This window comes from Trichosurus vulpecula, chromosome 2 (assembly GCF_011100635.1).
Source record: "Trichosurus vulpecula isolate mTriVul1 chromosome 2, mTriVul1.pri, whole genome shotgun sequence".
Lineage (NCBI taxonomy): Eukaryota > Metazoa > Chordata > Mammalia > Diprotodontia > Phalangeridae > Trichosurus > Trichosurus vulpecula.
The window spans coordinates 46488373-46510651 of NC_050574.1; the positions used below are offsets into that span (position 1 = coordinate 46488373).

The 22279-nt window shown below is 41.1% G+C and overlaps 1 protein-coding gene across 1 annotated transcript in view; it reads left to right on the forward strand.

Moving 5' to 3' along the window:
* Positions 1–22279, forward strand: part of LOC118836418 (putative uncharacterized protein C1orf196) — a 364276-nt gene that overhangs the window by 317323 nt on the left and 24674 nt on the right. The window contains exon 2 of the mRNA XM_036743722.1: positions 7972–8129. Within this exon, the coding sequence (XP_036599617.1) occupies positions 7972–8129 (158 nt within the window). The remainder of the gene's footprint in view (positions 1–7971; positions 8130–22279) is intronic.

Genomic DNA, 22279 nt, shown 5'->3' on the forward strand with positions numbered 1-22279 from the left:
TTTTTTGCTCACAACAACCCTAGGAAGTAGGTGTTATTACTATCCCCCTTTTTACAGATGAATAAACTGAGACTGATCAAGGTTAAGGCTTTGGGGTCATACAGTCAGTAAGTGTCCATGGCAAATTTGAACTTAGGTCTTCGTGACTCTTGGCCCAGCAGTCTTTCCCCTGATAGCATGTCAACTCCTTACAAGCGAGAACTGTTTAATTGTTATCTTTATATCACTAGCACCTAGTGATAGGTGCTTGGCATATAATAGGTGTTTAATAAATGCTTGCCAATTGATTGGTTAGGAGAAACTAGGTGGTACAGTGGAAAGAATTCTGGGCCTGTAGTCAGGAAGACCTAAGTTCAAATTTGACCTTAGACACTAGCTGTGTGATCCTGGGCAAGTCACTTTACTCCATTTGCCTCAGTTTCTTCATCTGTAAAATGAGCTGAAGAAGGAAATAGCAAACCAATCCAGGAGCTTTACCAAGAAAACCCCAAAGAGTGGGGACATGACCTGAAGAAAAGATTGAACAACAATAAAATATGATTGTTTCTCTGCTTCCAAAGAAGGGAAGATGCTGAGAGTGAAAGTGCATTCTAAATTTCTGTCCCTGGGGCAAAACCCCAGTCCCGGGTCTTGTGGAGTTTCTACTAGACTTGTCTTTATACCCCAGGAGCTACCAATTTTCATTATTAGCTGGGACGGAGGGGGGCCACAATGTTCCATCATCAACATTAGATATGTAGGAAGAGTTTTATTCCTTCATTTAGTTTTAATTAATTAAATTATTTATTTTTTTTTAAAGAATTGCATGAATTATTTAGGTTCCATTTATTTAATGAAACTAGATTTAGGGACAAACTGGAAACTTGCGAGCGTCTGAATGCAGAATTCGTTGTAGAATTTCAGATACAAGAAAAAGCCTTTTAAAACCCAGCGATAAATGTGCCTGTTAGTTCACATCCATGGACCATTTGAATGAGGAATCCATAAAATTCCTAATATTTCCAAGCTGTGGGTTGGGGGAGTGTGTATTATTCTTTGTTAATCTGGTATAGCTTTCCGTAAAAACGTACAAAGGCCATTCTAAACGACAGCTAGACTTGCCTCCCTAAAATGAATGTTTTGGGTCCCGTTATTATAATTTCATGTTCTACGTGGTCTGATGAAAGGAAATGGGGCCACCACCTGGTATGCTGTCACTGTCCAGCCCCTTTCCTGGAAACATTATGGAATTTTATGTGAACATTCTATTTTTGCTAATGAAACGAAAATGCTGAAATTTGTAATTTATTCCTTACTCCCGCACATGAATGTGCCGTCTTTGCCAGTAGCCCCCAAATAAATACTTGTTAATGGACAGTGGGATTCAAATGATCTCCTTTATATAAATAAGCCTGGCATAGAAATGCTTGTTTTCTGTAGCCACAGACCAAGAGAATGCAAAATAAGTTTAACTTCTATTCCTATTTTTTTAAAAAAATAATCCACCAAAGAACTATTTTAAAGGCGTTAATTTCTTAAACTCAGGTAGGTAAGAAAGTGTATTTATTTGTGTGCTGTTTAAAAAGGTTCAAGAGATATCATTTCTGGGTAATTTATTCATTTTTTTAATAAGGCCAGCAGGCTATTAATAAAAGGATAGTCATTTTACCCTCTCTCTCAGACCAAAAACAATCATGGCGGCAGGTTCAAAGTTTATATACCTTTCCAATGAGAGGCCAATGTCACCTATCATCAAGTCACCCTTGGATAGAGAAAATATCTCTATAGCAGACCACTCCCAGTTATACCAGACCACTCCCAGCCTTGGGCTAGGTAGACAAAAAGATCTGTCTCCATTCAAGCTTGAGTAGAGCACAATGGGTTTCCCCACCTTAGATTAAATTCCTTGGAAGGCTGGGTGGGGTCTGACCAAGATGAGGAGAGTTAATGTAATCTCATTATCAGTAATGTCCTTCAGACTGAACTTTTAAAGGAATAGAAGAAGGGGAGAGCTGTGCATCTCCCCCCAAATTATTGGTTATTAATAATTTCTCACACTTGGTAATCCATCACATGCTTCATCCTCTTCCTCTGATTGGTCAGTTAGTTCCTTCTGTAACCCCCATTTAAGGGAAAATGCCCAGGCCAGGCATATTCACTCCTTCATTCCTCTCTGGATTCCATTCCTGACTCCTTGGACATCTTTCTTTGCTTGAGAGTACCTTTTCCCATAGCCCTTGGCTTTTCAACTTCTCATGTGTTGTTGTTTGGTCATGTTCAACTCTTTGTGATCCCATTTGAGGTTTTCTTAGGAAAGATGCTGGAGTAGTTTGCTATTTCCTTCACCAATTCATTTTTACTGAGGAAAATGAGGCAAACAGGGTTAAGCGACTTGCCCAGGGTCACATAGCTAGTAAGTGTCTCAGTCCAGATTTGAACTTAGGTCTTTCTGACTCCAGGCTGGGTACTCTCTCCACTGTATCATCTAGCTGCTCTCATATGTTATCTTCTCTCATTCTCTCCACTGTATCATCTAGCTGCTCTCATATGTTATCTTCTCTCGTTAGAGCATAAGCTTCTTGAGAGCAGGAACCATCCTTGTTTTTGCTTATATTTCTATTCTCTGTGTTTAGCACAATGCCTGGCACTTAGCGAGGGCTTAATAAATACTTGCTGCTGCTGATGTAATTCTAACCCAGAATAGTTCTTGTGGTATTTTTATATTTAAAATGAGAGCTGAGCATGCAGACCATGGTATAGTAAGGCTTCCTGATTTCCTCGAGCAGCCCTGAGGTTCTTTGTGACCTCATCTGCTTCCTTGGCTTTCTACCTGTCCAGTTCCTTAAGGGAGGCTGTCAGACCCAGGTAGGTACAGAACATTATGCTCATTTGCTGGAATTTATGTGATGCCTTATGGTTTGCAAAGTGCATTCCTTACAAGGAGTAAGGGGTGCAAACCAGTACCAAGCTTCCAGTCTTCCTCCTCATCCTCACCCGTGCTCTCATATTCATGCTAATTACAGAAGGCCTTTCTTTCTCCATCTTGCATTGACTTTATGTACTGTGTATTCTCTTAGGAATGTGTAAATTCCTTAATGGCAGAAAGTACTTTTTATTCTTGTCTTTATATGTCAGGGGTCTAGTATCATGCTTGCACCCAGTGTCTCCCTTTCCCCTAGTCTCCCCCCACTCTTACCCCCAAGCTCTAGGCTAACACAGACTTGGTCCAGTTTTGAGAGTTGACCCCAAAAGATCAATATCTTTTTGACTCATTATGGTCCCACCTGGAGTTTACACTGGGAAATCTCTACACATAACTTATGTGGAGCTCATTTCTAGATGTCCGCAAATGTGAGTAACAGAGTCCCCAGCTCCCATTCAAGCATTCAAGTTAACATGCATATTGGTAGAAGGCCACCTTTATTTCTCCCCTAGAAAATACAGATGGTACACAGGACTCATGGGAATCCAGAAATTGAAATAAGAAACACATAAAGAATTCACCATTACCACTCTTGACTTTTCTGGGGGTCTCATTTTTACATCAGCTCCTCAGACTCCTTGTAATTCAACGTCACCCTGTAGTTGGACTCCATCATTTCAGAAAGGCTTACACTTGGGGTCATCAGTGAGTCAACACCCTGATATTGTGGTGAATCTCTAACTCTCCCTCAATTTCCCATAGTCTCTTCCAATCAGTCAATAAACATTTATTTAGTATCTGCTATGTGCCAGGCACTATGCTAAGTGCTGAGGTTACAAAGAAAGGCAAAAAGCAGTCCCTGCTCTCAAAAAGCTTCCAGGCAAATGGGAGAAACATCATGCAAACAATCATGTACAAACAAGTTATAGAGAGGATAAACTGGAAATAATCACTGGAGAGAAGACTTTGGAATTAGGAGGAATTGATAAAGGCTTCTTGTACAAGGTTGGGACTTGAAGGAAGCAGGGGGGTGAAGATGAAGAGGGAGAACATTCTAGGCATGGAGGACAGCCAGAGAAAATTGTCAAAGTCAGGAGTTGCAGCATCTTGTTCGAAGGAAGCAAGTTTTACAAAGACATATACATATACAAAGTGTATATGGTGGTGGGAAAGACATATACATGTACAAAGACAAATACATACAAAAGACAAAGACATACATATACACAGAGTATATGGTGGTGGGAAAATGTATAAGGTATAAGAAAAATGATGAAATGGAGAGAGGCAGTGCTAGGTAATGAAGGACTTTGAACTCCAAATAGAGAATTTTTTTCCAGGCTTGTACTGTTAGCTTGTGCTCCCTGGAAGGGCTGTTGGAAGAGAACCTTTTCCACCAGAAGAATTCGCAGTAACAACAGAAAGCAAAACACAGAATTTTTTGCTTTCTTATTTATAGACCTTGTCTCCCACTGCTAATCTAGCTTTGGAGAGCCACATGAAAATTTCTTTTTTCTATTTCCTAAAGGCCTACTGCTCAAGAACTCCCTCCTGTTAAGGGGCAGATCTTTGAACTCTGAAACTTGGCTGTTAATCTCAATGGCACCCTTCTCCCAAATGCCTTCTTTTTGTTAATGGGACCACCATCCTCATGGGCACTGGAGCTTAAAAATTTCAAATCATCTTTGATTCTCTCTCTCCCTTTAGCCCTCATACTCAAGCACTTAGCAAAAGCTGCCTCTTCTGTCTCTTAGCTCTTGAACTGAAAGGGACCTCAAAGGCCTAATCCAACCCCTTCATGTTCCAGATAAGGAAACCGATGTTGAAGTATGTGAAACGATGTGTTGGCTGATCTGGTCATCTACTATCTAACAATCATCAGAGACAGGATTTGAACTCAGGTCCTCTGTTTCAAGAGTCATTACTCTTTTACCTGTGTATTGCAGTTTCCCAAACCATCCCCCTCTGCTCAGTCTCATTGTCGCTGCCTTAATTCAAGTCTTTTTCACCTATCACCTGGACTACTGACCTTCCAGCCTTCAGTCTTTCTCTTTTCTCCAATTCATCCTTCATATAGTGACACAATAATCTTTTGAAAGCACTGGTTCAAACCATCAACCTTAATCGATGAACATTTATTAAGCACTTACTATGTTTCTGGCACTGTACTAGTCACTGGAAATATGAAGAAAAAATGGAAATTCCTACCCTTGTGGAGCCTATATTCTATGGGGGGGTTTGGAGGTGGGGCACATGTAGTAATAAATGTATAAAATATATACAAATAAATTTAAGGAACTTTTCAGGTGGTTTGAGAGCATCGACAATTGAGTGGGGAATCAAAAAAGGCTTCATGTGGAAGGTGCCATTTTAGCAGAGTTTTGAACAAAAGTAGGGATTCTCAAAGACGAATGTAAGGTTCGAGGGCATTCTAGACAGCTCATGGGCTCTGAGCACCTTGAGAAGCCTGGTTACACTCAGGTTTGCCACTTCTTTTCCTTTCATTCTCTTCTTAACTCTCTGTAGTCTGGCTTCTGACCTCATCATGCAACTGAAAATGTTCTCTCCAAAGTTACTAACAGTCTCTTGATTGTCAAATCCAATGTTTTTTTTTCTCAATCCTTAGGCTTCTTGACCTCTCCGTAGCCTTTGACACTGTTGATCCCTCTCCACACTCTCTCTTCTCTAGGCTTTTGTGACACAGCTTTCCCCTGGTTCTCCTCCAACTTATCTGATCAATCTTTTTCAGTCTTCTTTGTTTGATCTTCATCTAGGTCATGTATATTAACATTGGGTATCCACTAAGAATTTCTCTTGGTCCCTCTTCTCTTCTCTCTGCATAACATTTCTCTGGTTGATCTCATCATCTTCCTTGGATTTAGTGATCATCTCTGGGCAGAGAACTCTCAGATCTTTTCATCTAGACCCATCCTCTCTCCTGAGCTCCAGTCTTACATCACCAATTGCCCATTGGATATCTTGAATTGGATATCATCTTACACTCAATATCTCCAAAACTGAACTCATTGTCTTCCCCTACTCCCTTCTCACTAACTTCTCTGGTATTATTGAGGGTACCTCCATCTTCCCAGTCATCTAGGACTCTCAACCTAGGTGTCATTCTCAACTCCCCACTTTCTTTTATGCTCCATAACTAATCTGTTCCCAAGTCCTGTTGTTTCCACCTCCTCTTCATCTCCTTTATATGTCCCTTTATCTCTTCTGACACTGCCAGCTCATCTCGGGGTAGCATTTCATCATTACATCCCTTTGCAATCATAATAACCTTCTTTTTGATCTTTCTTTCCCCAAATCTTTCCCCATATCAGTTCATCCTCTACTCTTCTATCAGTGATTTTTCTAAAGTATCAGTTGGACCATGTTACTATCCCTACTTAATAAACTCTGGTGGCTCCCTATTACCTCTAGGATCTAATACAAAATCTTCTGTTTGGCTTTTAAAACCCTCCATAGCTTGCCTCCTTCCTATTTTTCCATCCTTCTTATATTTTACTTTCCTCCACATATTCTGGGATCCAGTGACATTGGCCTTCCTATTGTTCTTTGAACAGAACAATCCATCTCTCGACTCCAGGCCTTTGCATTAGCCTTTCCCCATGCCTGGAATGCCCTCTTTCCTTCCAACTTTTGGCTTTCCTGACTTCCTCGCCAAATCCTATCTTTTTCAAGAAGTCTTTCCCATCCCCCTACCAATGCCATCTTTCTCAGACAACCTCCAATTTACCCTGTTTCTTTCTTGTAACACAGTTACTTCCTTATTATCTCCCCCATTAAAATGTGAGCTTCTTGAGGGTTGGGACTATTTTTTAATGTTTTTTTTTCCTGTATTCCTAGTCCCTGACACATAATTAGTGCTTAGTGAGCACTTGTTGACTTGGCTTGATGAGATGGGAGACAGAGCATCATGCATGAGAACCAGCCAGAAGGCATCTACCAAGTGCTTGGCACTGGGGATGTGAGGATTTTTTTTTAAAGTGACACAATTCTTGTGCTCAAGGGCCTTATACTCTACCCCAAAAATATATCAAAATCAATTCAACAAAAATGAAATACTGACTATGTGGTAAAGCACTGTGCTAGTGTTAGGAATACACAATTTTCAAGCTATAAAGATTTTAAAAATAAAAGACAAAGATTTAAAAAAATATTAAGTTCCTGCCCTCAAGGAGTTTGCATTACTTTGGGGATATAACATACATATGGTGCATACATATATATATATATATATATGTATATAGAATATAAACACAGTATATACATATATACATACATACACACATAGCTGTGTGCACGTGTATGTTATATCATACACATCTACACCCATGATATATGTATGTATTGTTGCTGCTGTCGTTCAGTAGTTTCAGTTATTTCTGATTCTTTGTGACCCCATATTGGGGTTTCTTGGCAGAGATCCTGGACTGGTTCACCATTTACTTCTCCAGCTCATTGTACAGATGTGGAAACTGAGGCAACCAGGGTAAAGTGACTTGCCCACATAGCTACTAAAAGTTGGAAGCCAGATTCGAACTCAGGAAGATGAATGTTCCTGATTCTGAGCCCAATGCTCTATCCACTGGACCATCAAGCTATCCTATAATGCATATATGCTATGATGTAACAATAGAAATGTTTTTATATGTGTATATATATGTATATACAAAGTAATTAAAGTGACTTAAAGAGAGAAATGATGCTAATGAGTGGAAGGGGAGGCAGCAAAGGCTTCATCTAGGAGGAATCATATAAGAAAGATTTTATAGCATGTACACAGATGAGTCAACTATCAGATGGTGAGGGATGGTGACAAAGACATGATCTAAACAATCAACTAAGCAGTCAACAAACACTTAGTGAACCCTCACTATGTACCAAGTACTGTACTAATACCCTGGGGATAGAAAGGCATATTCAAAAATACCCTCTGCCCTCAGAGAATTTCCCATCTATCATGGGGAGTGAAAGTATACAATATAGAATCTTCTCCCCTAATACCCACCTGATTCGATGCCTTTCTCCTTTGTCTCCTGTATTTTGTTTTTTTACAGCTGTGCAGTCCTTACATACCTTAAATGACCAGATCTCCCACTTTGTGGTCACCAAGTCGAAGACCCTAGAGGAGGATAAAGACCCCTTTCTACCCACAGAAAAAGAATCTCTGAAGAACTCAATGACATTGATGAGACATCTCCTAATGGATGCCCAGGTACAAAGCACCAAGGAAAAGCCTTTGCTGGAACCTTTGGAATGTTTATTTTCCCCTCCCCCTCCCCCACTGTCTGAATGGGGGGAGGAGGCTGTTCTCTGGGCATCTAATCTGTGGGAACAAGTACAACTCTCATATTCACTGATAGCTGCCTTGCAGTGTGAGACAAATGGCCATGAAGGATGCGTTCTATGATATGGAAGATCAGATTGTTGAATAGGTCATGTTTCAAGTTCAGGGTTTAAAAAAGCTTATTTTATGCCAAAGTCATGAGGCTTTAAAAGAAAAAAAAGAATATAGTTGTTGTCTCTGAGAATCTAGCAAATCTTTCATTATCTCTGGAAAAGTTAAAATCCATTTACTGGCAAGCTTGACAGGTCACAGCCTTCAAAGGCTCTTGGAGTAAATACTGTTGCCTGAAAGCCAAGCCAACTAATGCATGACTTTTAGGTAGATTGAATAGATTAGTGAGTAGGCAGGCCAGTGCCTTGGGTCGGTTTTTTTTTTAACTTGCTAACATGTTTTATTTGGTTTCTATCAGGGCTTTGTTCTTTTACACATCTTATGGACAGCTTCATTTATATTTCATGCGAGCTCGAAATATTAATAATGTACCTATTTCTAGCTACACTGGTGGGTGATTCTCCCCTGAGAGGCAGGTGAGAAAACACTGGGTGTTTTAGTAATGGTTTTTCATGGTAGAGAAACCCAATGAAATGAAGCTTTGTGGGATAGTCTTCTCCGGTCTCCAGCTGTAACCACTTCAGAACCGTCATTATTTCCAACAAGTTGACTCAAGATCAATTTCCCCTGCTCTCCTTCTGGTTGAGCACCACCAAGGAAGGAATTATCACCATGTTTTTCTGTGAAAAATCTTAGACCAATGTTCCATTTGGCATGTGTCTCTGTATTTTTGTGTGGTAGTGGTAATCAATACACACATGTGTCTGTACATATAGACATACCAATAATGTGTATATATACATGTAAAGTTGTTTATATATACATACACCTTTATTTATTTTCTCCTTTTTAACCAGTGACCTTGTAAACTGAGTCCCGTATCAATGAGGTCTAGCTTTTTTGGGGGATGTTACAGAAAGGATTACTGCTTCAGGTCAGAGTAGGACAAGGTGACCTCGAAAGCCCCTTCTGACTCCAAGAGTCTATGATTCCACCTCTTAACTGGGCAAAGCTTTTAATCATTCCCACTGCATTAACCAGAGTTCCATGGGATTTGTGTGCTGAAAATACCCCAAATTATGCAAATCCTTTCATTGCTATTCACAGCTCCCCTCCTCTCTCCTTCACAATGAGTGGCTCACTCAGCCTTCCTCCTTTACTCTAGAGAGTCTGGTAGAGAATGGAAGTATTCTGAGGATACAACAACTGATTTAAAAGCCCAGAGAAAAGAGAAATTTTTAAACAATTTACACAATAAAAGAGAGCAAATTGTCCTCCCAAAGGATTAGCTATCCCATGTGCAGATCCCCTAGGCTTAGGCCCTAAACACTCCATTTGAGGGAAGCATCTGGATGGATCGCTAACAATATTCTCCGAGCTCCAGGTTGCCAGGCTTCCAGCTATAGAAATGGCTGGGCACATCTGTCCCCCTCCCGCACTGTGTCATGCCCGTTCATTTCTAGGACTTGACTTTGAAAACCGAGCCTTTGTTAAGGACGCCCCACACCCCACCCCCATCAAAGCACTTGGCACAGTGAGTCCTGAGTGGTCTCAGTAATGAAAGATTCTCTCTCAGGCAGTTATAATGGACTCAGGATTTACACATTTTTAAGAATGTTCAGGAATGTCAGAGATCTTGTTATCTCTACTCTAGTGCTAAATCAATGCATCTTGGTGTTTTGTTTTCTCCTGTGAAGTGACTTGGTATATGGGGATGGGGCGGACTCTTTATGAGTTAGCTATCCTCCACAATGGGGGGATTGAGGCTAATGTTCCCATCACACCGGGAAGATGTGAAAAGTTAGGAAGGGAAATGAGTATGTGTGTGTGTGCGTGCGCGTGCGCGTGCATGCGTGCGTGTGTACACACAATATATGCATATGCACGTGCATGCACACACATAAACACACACCACAACATACTATATATACACACGTGTGCAGTGTGCATACATGTATAAACAAGCATATCTATGTACATATGTATATAAGCATGCACACAAATATAGATATATCCACGTCCACATATACATATGCACACACATATATGCACATTGATATCTACATATGTATACGTGTCTGTCTGTCTCTCCCTCTACACACACACATATACACGCACACACACACATACACACACACACACACTCCTAGAGTGCTTTAAGATTCGCAGATCACTTTCTCTGCATACATTTGATCACCCAGATGATGCTGTGAAGTAGTTACTGTTGTTATCTATAGGCTAGCATTGGGACTTGGTAATGATGATGATAACTCATTCATCTTTAGTCTTAAAGTCTGTGAAGGGCCTTCCTTCTGACAAGTGGAGGTACAATGCAAAGAAAACTAGGACTGAGAGTCAGAGAACCTAGAATCTTGGGTCTGCCACCTGCTACCTGTAGGAGAAGGTAGTCACTTAACCTTTCTGGGACTCAGTTTCCACATTTGCAAAAAAAAAGGGGTGGGGTGGGGTGGTGGTGGTTAAAAGTCAGTTTCAGGCACTATTGCCGCTTGTGATGACATCCAGGCCTCTAATAGCTATGAGTTTCTCCAATTTGCCCTAGCTTTCAAATCCAGACAGGATTGAGGAGGTTGCTGTCAGCCTTAGTCTAAAGAGACAGCAATTCATGTCCTTCCTCTCCGGGCCTGCTAACTCCCTGAAACATTGCAGGGGGTTATGATTGACTGTGGGTCCCCTGGTGAAGTCAGCGAGAGCCAGGCTGCCAAGGAAATCAGCAGCAGCATAGGAAAATGAGGAGGGTCTGTGATCGGTGAGAGACTCCTGGCCTTCCACAAGCTCAGATTACAGCCTGTCAGTCTCCCAGTAGCCGAGGCCTAGAATATGCAGTAGAAAGATGCCTGTAACTGGAAACAAACAGCAAAAAACCTGCATTCAAATTCCAGTTTTGCTCTCCAGTGTGACTCTGGGCACACTGCCTAATCCCTTGGGGTCTAAATTTCCTCCTTTGTAAAATTCAGGGGTGGTACAGAGGACATCTAAAGCCACAGCTCTATGACCCTAGGGAGTTTGCTTGAGGCAAGCTGAGATTCCGAGGCTCACCCAGAGCCCCTGGGATTTTCTTGACTGCAAGGTTAACATCTCTCTACCTCAAAAAGTGTCCTCTTGTATAATTCTGAAAGTATACCTTTGAAAGGAACACAATTCAATCTATGAAAGCCTTAAGGAAGCATCAACAGCTGAAGAAATGTCTGGGGTGATGCCTTTCCAGCAACGAGGTGAGGTAGGCGATAAAGTAGAGAAAAATCCAGCCAAGAAGTCAAAAGAAACCTGAGTTCAAATCCCACCCTGAGACATGCCCTGGGCAATTTGTATAGCTCATGGGAGATCATGTATGTCAATGTTTTACACACCGATGTACCTTCCCTCTGTTGATTGTCCCCACTTTACCCTGTCTCTACCTTGTTTGTACATAGTAATTTGTATGTTGTCTCCCCTATTAGGTTACAAACTCCTTAGGGGCAGAGGCTGGTTTCCCCCTCTTCCTTTGAATCTCCAGCACTTAGCACAAGGCCTGGCACATAACAGGTGCTCAATAAACGCTTGTCGATTGAACGATTGACCAGCTACCCTCATAGAAGCTTGAGTTTCCTTCAAAGCCCATTACCTTCTACAGGAGGCCTTTCCTGGTCCCCTAATCTGTACAGGAGAAAGAGCATCGGCCCTGGAATTTGGGGTCTTGGGTCCAAATCTCACCTCTGATGCATATCACCAGTCTGATCTCAGATTACTTACACTTTCTGTACCTCAGTTTCTTCATCTGTAAAATAAGTCAATTGTACTAGATGACATCTAAATCATTTCTAGTTCTTGATCTATGATATATAAATCATTGTTGTTGCATTCAACTCTTCATGATCCAGTTTTGGGGGTTTCATTGGTAAAGATACTAGAGTTGTTTGCCATTTCCTTCTCCAGCTCATTTGACAGATGAGGAAACTGAGGCCAACAGGATGAAGTGGCTTGCCCAGGGTCGCAGAGCTAGTAAGTGTCTGAGGCCAGATTTGAACTCAGGAAGATGAGTCTTCCTAATTCCAAGCCCAGTGCTCTATCCACTGAGTCAACTATGACAACTCCATTTTTAAACCACCTTGTATTAATTCCATTTATGTATGTGTATATGTATATGCGTATGCGTATGTGTATGTGTATGTATATGTATATACACATGATATATGCACAATATATACATACACACATTCTGTGCATATATGTATACATTCCATATACATATATGTACATATTAGTATTCCATAGATATTTATAATGCACATTTCTGTGCTTATATCTACGCATGCAAGAATATATCTCTATTTCTCTATCTCTATAGAATATATACACATTTTCTCTGCCTAGATTAATAAGAGTTCTCCACCTGGGGTCTGTAAACTTGAGTTAAAAGATATTTTGATAATTCTTTTAACATAAAAGGTAGCATTTTAGATCCTATGTATTTTTTTTTATTCATTTCAAACCAGACTATCGAGAGGAGTCCATGACTCAAAACAAGTTTAATGCCAACCCTAGAATGTAAACTCCCGAGGGCAGGGACAGTTTAACTGTTTTTTGTGTTTGTACCCCCAGCACCTAGCACAGTGCCTGGCATGTAGCAGATGCTTAATAAATGCTTGTTGATGGACGGATGTCAGCTGTTATCATTGTTCAAGCAGCATGGCTGTGTCCGTTGGCTCCAGGTGCCTCTCAGATAACCCTGTGTGCCTGCCTACTTGAGGCAAGCCTGTTCTCACTGTTAGAGCCAGTAAGCCCTTCTCCAGCTAGTCATAGAATCCATTCCTTCTCCTGGCCCCATAATAAGCTTAGCACCATGCTTATAAAGTCTGTTAAGAGCATTGATGATGATGAAACACTCTGACATCAACTTACAGCCTGAATGAAGTCAAGCACAAATACCCTCCAAGAACCCGGAGGCAGATCCAAGGATGACGGAGGAAAAGGTGTCATCCATTCAAGTCACATCTGTCTTGGAAGCAATAAATCCTGTATGGAAAGAAGTCAGCCGCTGAGCAGTGCCTGGCGACAAAATTCTGCTACTGAAGATCAGAGCCGAGAGCAAACATATCTTCCCAGCATAATAGGGGTGCCAGGAGTGATGGACTGCCTTGACAATCCTTCGAATTGAATGCAATCCAGGAATAACATCTCTTAGGGGGCAGCGGAGGAGGCCCTGTGATTGTCTATTCACTTAATTCACTTAATATATTCCACATACTGGTAGTGGTTATGATGGGGAGGGGCCATAGCATGAAGGTGAAGCATCCTCAGTTACATTCCTTTCCACTGATGTCTTACCAATCCCCCTAGAATGCTGTGCTTGGAATGTTTGAATTGATTCAGAAACTTGACTCAGTGTCTTTCACTCTTCCAGGACTCAGTCTCCAACAAAATTGCCGACTCAGCCCTTGGTGATGAGATGCATAACACTGAGGGGAGGGGATGATACTTTGTGGGAGAAGATGAATTCTTTACACTCAGGCTGTGTGACTCTGCATACTAAAAGGCGTTGATTACAGCAAATTAAATCTCCCATTGGCATTTCTTTTCTTTCCTCCTCTCCCCAAAGATAGCATGCTGTTTATTAAGTAGAAAAATGACTATTTTGGGGCAAGCAACACAATCTTCTCATTTGGTTGAAAGAGCATTGGTCTTGGAGTCAAAAGACCTGGGTTCAAATTCCATCTCTGGTGCTTGCCACCTGTCTGAGGGCAGCTAGGTGGCACAGTGCATAGAGCTCCAGGCCTGGAGTCAGGAAGACCTGAGTTCAAATCTGACCTCAGACACTTACTAGCCATGTGACCCTGGGCAAGTCACTTCAACCTGTTTGCCTCAGTTTCCTCATCTGTAAAATGAACTGGAGAAGGCAATGACAAACCACTCCGGTATCTTTGCCAAGGAAATTCCAAATGGGGTCATGAAGAGTCAGATACAACTGAAATGACTAAACAACAAAAGGCTGTGTGACCTTAGGCAAATCCTTTAATCTCCCCAGGCCTTAGTTTTCTGACCTGTAAAATGAAGGTGTTGGACTAGACAGCCTCTGAGACTCCTTCCAACTCTAGAGTTATGATCCTATCATTTCTAATGGCAGTGTTGGCTGCTTAGTTCTCTAGTGACATCAAGAAATTTCCAGTGTCAGTCAACAAACATCTATTAAGTACATGTTGCCCACAGGCCAACAATGTCAGATATTGCTTATAGGACTTGTACGGATCCTGCGCTAGCTAATGGTGGCTGGAAGGTGTCCCGTAGACGTACGATGGTACCTGAAGGGAGCGAGCTGCCTTCTCCAGACATGGTCACAAGGTGGTAGGATTGAAGGAATGTTTTGCTCTTCGGGAATTGAACCAAAATGTTTGAAGCTAGTATGTCTATTGCCAAGTGGGAAAGACGAACCCCAAACCACTTTAGTTGTAATCTCTGAGTAGTGCCTAAAGGGCATTTTTGAGAAGATGCTGATGAGCCAGAGGACAACCAGAGGAGGACAAGGGAGATGATGAGGGTCCTTGGTATGTGGCACATAAGGAACTGGACTGGCTGCCCAGTGATAGAGGAGCAGGGGAGTCATCTTCAAGTATTTGAAAGCCTGTGCTGGGGAAGGATTGCAATTGTTCGGCTTGGCCCCAGAGGGCAGAACCAGGAGCAGGGGAGAGACAATTGCAAAGAGGCAAATTATTTAGATGGAAAAATTTGCTGACAAGAAGAGAACCAAGTCCAAGTTCAATGAGTGCCTCTGGAGGTGGCTTTCCCCTCCCTGGAGTTCTTAAATGGCAGGCCAGATGAAGACTTTTAGGTGTGTGGTGAAAGGAAATTTATTTTTTCAGGGATGGATTCTAAAGTCTCTTCCAAAGCTGAGATTCTGTAATTTTCTGAAAGTAAATGGATGCCCAGGACATAAAGAAAATCAGTCAGTGGGCCCTAAAGAAATACAATTTTTTTAAATCACTCTGTCAACGATTCTTTATGGAACACCTACTACATGCCAGTCATTGTACTAGGTGTTAGTGATATATGTTGGTTGGCTGGTTGTTATCCTTCATGCTTGAAGAAGACAAAATGACATCATGATGTCAGGGTCAAGGGACAATGTGTCTGACTGTGGGTGATCAGACCAATACAAACTCAGAAGGCTCTACCACGGGTTGGGCACGAATAATCCATATGAACATTTAGAGTGGAGATGGCTCTAAATTTACACATCTCATGTTTCTTTTGAGCTACTGCAATTCCACTTTGCTCATAGAGCACAGCGCCTTCTTTGATGTGGGCACATCATGCTGGGTTGTCCTGTGCCAGTGTCACTAATGATGTATGCACAAAAAAATGAACCAATCCCTAATTGAAATGATTTTATATTCTAATGGAGGAAACAACAAATCACATGCATACACACACATAAACAGCATACAAATATATACAAAGTAGTTAAATACATGTTCATTTGGGAGGCAGGTCTCTAGCACTTGCGGGGGCAGAGAAGGCTTTATACTGAAGATGGTGTGTAAGCTGAACTCTAAGAGTGGACTTCTATGAGTCAGACATAAGGAGGAAAGGCATTCCAGGCATGGATGTCTAGAACAAAGGTCATAGAGATGGAAGACGGAATGTCATATGGGAGGGACGGAGAGAAAACCAGTTTAGATAGCACAATTGTGGGAGGGGAGAATAATGTCCAATAAGCCTGGAAAGATAGGTTATGATCAGGTTGGTGTAGGGTTTAAAAGCAAAACAGAGGAATTTATATTTTATCTTAGAGGTAATAGGAAGCCACTGGAGTTGATTTAGTGGTCAGAGCTGTGTTTGGCATCAATGTGTAGAATGGACTGAGATGGGAAGAGGCTTGAGACAGGGTGATCAATCAGGAAGGTTTTTTCAATAATCTAGGTGAGAGGTCACAAGGACTGAACATGCTCCCGGTGTGGGTGGAGAGAAGGGATCAGATGAGAGAAATGTTAAGAATATGTAAATGGCAAAGTTTGGCAAACTGACCGGATGTTTGGGGTGAGGGAAAGTTGAAGACTCAGGATAATACCTAGATTATGAACCTGAAACACTGATAGGATGTTGATGCCTTAGACAGAAAGAGGAAGAAGGAAGAGGTGAGAGGCTAAGACAATGAGGTCAACTTCAGACTCGTTGAGTTTAGGATATCTCCCAGACCTCCCATTTGAAAAGTTCAGTAAGCAATTGGTTATATTTGACCTAAGCTCGGTGGAGAGATTGGGGCTGGATATGTAGACCTGGGAATCACAAGAATAGAGATAATACTTAAATCCATGGGAACTGAGGAGGTCAGGAATCTTAGAAGTCATTGGTATTGATCTCTCATCTCTCCTCTCTGTCCCTTTGCTTTCATCTCCTTCTGTTTACTTTAGATGGAACACAGGAGGTGGTGGGGTAGACCAAGGCTGACTTTTGTTGATGAGAAAGGGGAGCATTGATTAACACAATGGGATAGGTCTAACTTTGTGTTGTGTTGTGTTGTGTTGTATGCATGTGTTTTAATTTCAATTTAATTGCTCCTCATGACCAGAGATTTTTGCCCTTTTTTGTGCCCTGGACTTTTCTAGCAGTCTGATGAAGCTTATGGAGCCCTTGGCAGAATAATGTTTTTAAATGCATAAAATAAAATATATAGGATTATAAAGGAAATTGTTTCGGAATATTGTTATCCAAATATTTTAAAAAACAAGTTCATGGCCCCAGATTAAGAAACCTTGCTCTAGACTGAGAAGGTGGTTCATGTTTACTTGTTTTTAAGTACCTGAAAGGCTGTCATTGTGAAGAGACATTAAAATTAAACTGGTTCTACTTGGCTCCAAAAGGCAACTAGGAGGAAGGAAGAAAGGAAAGAAGAAAAGGAGAGAAAGAAGGAAGGAAGGAAAGAGGGAAAGAGGGAGACAGGAAAGGAAGGAGGTGAGGAGGGAGAGAAGGCAAGAAGGAAAGAAAAAAGGGAAGGAGGGAGAGAGGGAAGGAAGGAAAGAAGGAAGAAGGGAAGGAAGGAAGGAAGGAAGGAAGGAAGGAAAGAAAAAGGGAAGGAGGGAGGGAAGGAGGGAATGAGGGAAGGAAAGAAAGAAAGAGGGAGGGAAGGAGGGAATGAGGGAAGGAAGGAAAGAAAGAGGGAGGGAAGGAGAGAATGAGGGAAGGAAGGAAAGAAAGAAGGAGGAAAGGAAGAAAGGAAGAAGGAAAGGAAAGAAGGAAGGAAGGAAGGAACAAGGGAAGGAAGGAAGGAACAAGGGAAGGAAGGAAGGAAGGGAGGACGGAAGGAAGGGAGGAAGGAAGGAAAGAAGGAAGGATTTATCAAGTGCTTATTATACTCCAGGCACTGTGCTGAGTGCTTTACAAGTATCTCATTTGATACTCACAATAACTCTAGAGGAAAGTGCTTTTATTATCCCCATTTTATAGTTGTGGAAACTGAAGCAGACTGAGGCTAAGTGACTTGCCCAGGGTCACTGCTAGTGAGTGTCTGAGACCAGATTCAAGCTCAGGACTTCCTGACTCCAGGCCGGGTGCTCCATCCACTTAACTGCCTGTGTTAGTACCAAAGACTGGATTTTAGGCTTGACAGAGGGGATTGGGGGGCAACTCCTCAATAATCTGAACTACATAAAATGGGAAAGGGCTGTGTCTCTTGGCATCAGGGATGTCCACTCCTTGGGAATGCCACGGAGGGGGTCCTTGTTCAGATCTGGGCGGGACTCGATGGCCTGGGTGGTCCCTCCAGCTCTTGACATGCTGAGATGCTGGGCTGCTGTTCCAGGACCCTCAGTTGCCTTTCCTTTTGGGTCAATTTCACCTGTGTAATGTACACTGTTGGGCTGGTTTTCTGCCCCACTATTGGATTCTAAACAAGACCATTTTAGCTAAAATTTTTTGAAGATCTTGATGAATTGTGGTTTGGATAGGAAAACTTACATCTGATTTTTCACTAGGAGAGCTCTGGTCCTGCCAGGCAATATCACCTTTTGTGCAGGAAGCCTTAGGAGTGGGATAGTACACACACACACACACACACACACACACACACACACACACTCATCACAGATCATACTCCAAAATGATTTCTTCCTGTTGCCCAGCACTTTTAATCCCTAAAGTATTTTCTAAATTCAGCGACACACTGCGGGTAGCACACGGCTATTACTAAATTGTTCTGGGAGCTAACACAGCAGAGAAGAGCAACTTCTGGCCTTAGAGTCAGAAGACATCTGCTGCTTCCTGCCTGTGTATCACCAGATAAGCTGCTTAACATTTCTGGGGCTCACTTTCCTCCTCTCCACAAAGATGGAACTAACTGGACTAAATGAACCTCAAGGTTCCTATAACGGAACCTCATAGAGTCATGGTACGGTGGAAAGAAGCCTTCTTTGAAAGTCAGAAGACTTTCCTGCTTCTGCAACCATGACCTCGGGTAAGCCAAGTTCTCCAGACCTCAGTCCTCCTCTGTAAAGCAAGGAGATTGGATGGGAAGACTTTTAATTTTGGGAGAGACTAGGTAGTATAGTGGATGGAGTGCTGGGCTTAGAGTCAGGAAGACCCGAGTTCAAACCTGACCTCAGACACTCACTAGTTATGTGACCCTGGGCACTCTGCCTCAATGTTCTCATCTGTAAAATTGGGATAATAAGTACCTACTTCCCAGGGTTGTGGTGAAGATCAAGTGAGATAATAATTCTAAAGGGCTCAGCACAGTGCCTGGCACATAGTAGGTACCATGTAAATATTATTATTATTATTCCAATGTAATATGATATGATATGATGTAATGTAACATAATATATATAACATAATATGATATAATATATAATATAATATAATATATAATATACAACATAGTATAACATATAATATAACATAATATTATATATAATATATACATTATATTACATTATATTATATTATATCATATTACATTACATTATATTATATTATATTATATTATATTATATTATATTATATTACATTACATTACATTACATTATATTACATTACATTATATTTTATTACATTACATTACATTATATTACATTATATTATATTATATCATATTATATTATATTACATTATATTATATTATATTATATTACATTACATTACATTACATTATATTATATCATATTATATCATATTACATCACATTACATCACATTACATTATATCACATTACATTACATTACATTATATTATATTATATTATATTATATTATATTATATTATATTACATTACATTACATTATATTATATTATGTTATATTATTTTATATCTACAATGTATTTTTTGAATATCTTTATTAATGTCCCACTGATAGCCTGGGGAAAGGAACAGACCTCATTTGCGGAAAAGTGTAACCTGTGAAAGTCACTTAGCTCATCTGAAGTTGCATAAGATGAGTCGACTCGAGAAGCATTTGTTGAATGCCTTGCATGTGCCAAGCACAATTTTAGACATTAAGGATATGTAGAAAAAAGGAAAGATTGCTTGCTCTCAAGAAGCTTATATTCTACTGTGAAAAATCACCATATCCTCAGATAAAGCATAGGGGATAGACCTGGGATTTCATTTGTATGTGGAACTCCCAGGTGTAGAAACTCCTTCTGCCAATATAGGTTGGCACCTTCCCTGAAACTTAGCATCTTAGGGAGTTGCCTAGGATACAGCCATACCTCAGAGATACTGCTGGTTTGGTTCCTTTCCTGGTGCATATAAAAGTTATGTTTACACTATACTGTAGTCTATTGAGTATGCAATAGTATTACAAGTTTAAAAAATGTGTACACCTTAATGAAAAAAAAATACTTTGCTGCTAACAAATGCTAACCATCATCTGAACCTTCAGCAAGTTGTAATTTTGTTGCTGGTGGAGGGTTTTGCCTCGATGCTGATGGCTGCTGATTGATCAGGGTGGTAGCTGCCGAAGGTTGGGGTGGCTGTGGTAATTTGTTAAAATAAGACAACAGTGAAGCTTGCTGCATCGATCGACTCTTCCACTTGAATGCTAGGAGGCCATTGTAAGGTTATTAATTGGCCTAATTTCAATATCATTGAGTCTCAGGGAATGGGGAGGCCCGAGGAGGGGGAGAGAGATGGGCGAAGGGCAGTCAGTGGAGCTGTCAGGATACACCCAACATTTATTGATTAAGTTTGCCGTCTTACATGGGTGTGGTTCATGACATCCCCAAAATAATTATAATGCATCACTGATCACAAATCACCATAACAGAGAGAATAATAATAATGGAAAAAGTTTGAAATATTGTGAGAAGAACCAAAATATGACACAGAGACACAGAGTAGCCACAAACCTTCAGTTTGTAAAAAGTGCAATATCTACAAAACACAGTAAAGTGAAGTGCAATAAAACAAGGTATGCCTGTACTGAAAAATGATTTACCCAGGGTTACATGACCAGTACATGTCAGAGGCGGGGCTTGAACTTGTGTTCCTGACTCCAAGGCCAGCTTCCTAGCTACTCTGTGATGCTGTTTCTTACACACAGCTAAGGAAGTACAAAATAATTTGGGTAAAGGAGAACAGTAACAATCTGGGAGAGGATCGGGACAGACCTCATGAGGAAGCTGGCATCTGAGCTAAGCCTCAAAGGGAGCTCAGGATTCTAGAACTAGGTGAAGAGGAGAGCATTTCAGAGGTAAAGGCATAGGGTTGGTGGATGGAATATTCCGTATGGGTCCAGAACTAGTAACAAGGGCTAGATGATACAATGGGTAGGTGGCTTGCTGTCACACAGATAGATAACGCATGTTATTGGGAACTTATTATGCCAGGCACTGTGCTAAATGCTGGGAGTGAAAATAAAGGTATGTTAATCACCCCTGTCAGGAAAACAAAACAAAACAAAACAAAACAAAAACTTTATAACAGCAAGAGCTGTCCAAAAATGCAGTGGGCTGCCTTGGGAGAGAGCAGATTGCCTTTTCTTCATTGCCTCTAGAGATCTTTGAGAAAACCGTTCCAAGATGACCACTTTCAGGGCATGTTGTAATAAGATTTTTTTTTCAAGTGTAGCTTGGATTGGATGGTCACAGATGATTATTCCAACTCTGAGGCTCTATAAACATCACATAAGCTAGTTTGGCTAGATGGTAGAGTTGGGCAAAAGAAATCAACCTGGAAAAGTAGGCTGGGATCAGACTCAGAAGGGATTTCAATGCAAAATGGAAGAATTTTTCATTTTAATTTTTTCCTAGAGCCCCTCAAGCTTCTTAAGCTGTGGAGTGATCTAATCAGAATTATAATCGATCTCACTTTAAATAAGAGTCAAGGTCAGTACTGGTAGCAGGGCTCTGCCTTGTTGGTGTTGAACTGTGGGACATCGTTTGGCACATTGATGGTTTAGAATGAGTGTAAATAGCAATTGTTTTCTATTCTGGCTGGAACCTCTGAGGGTCTTCCCCAACGAGAGAGATCTCTCTGGGATGGTGCATTGGGTCATCTTTTGTCTCAATTTTTAGCAAGCCCTTGTCATTGAATGGGTGTTGCCTCAGACTAACTAAGATCTGGGAAAGACCTTAATTTAGAAAGGCCAAGGTCACCCACTGCACCCTGGGCTGTCACCAGTCATCTTGACCTTTATCTTGGCACTGGACCCAGATGACTTTGGAGGAGAGAGTGAGGCTGATGACTTAGCTGACTCGAATCCAACTCAGGCATCATGCTTGTGATGTCTTTGGTCCTTTTGGAGAATGAAGGACAAACAACAACAGCAATTTGAACTACAATATTAATGTGTGAAGTGGAATATGACTCTTGCCTAGTTGTTGTGTGTCTGACCTTCATTTTCGAAGAGGACCATGACATCAGGGAAATGATGACACGACTTGCAGCTGACTTTGCTTTGAGTGAGGAAGGGCTGTGCAAGATCACCAACCGCACTTTCTCCTTCAGAGACATCTGGGTCCAGTGACCAGATATTCTT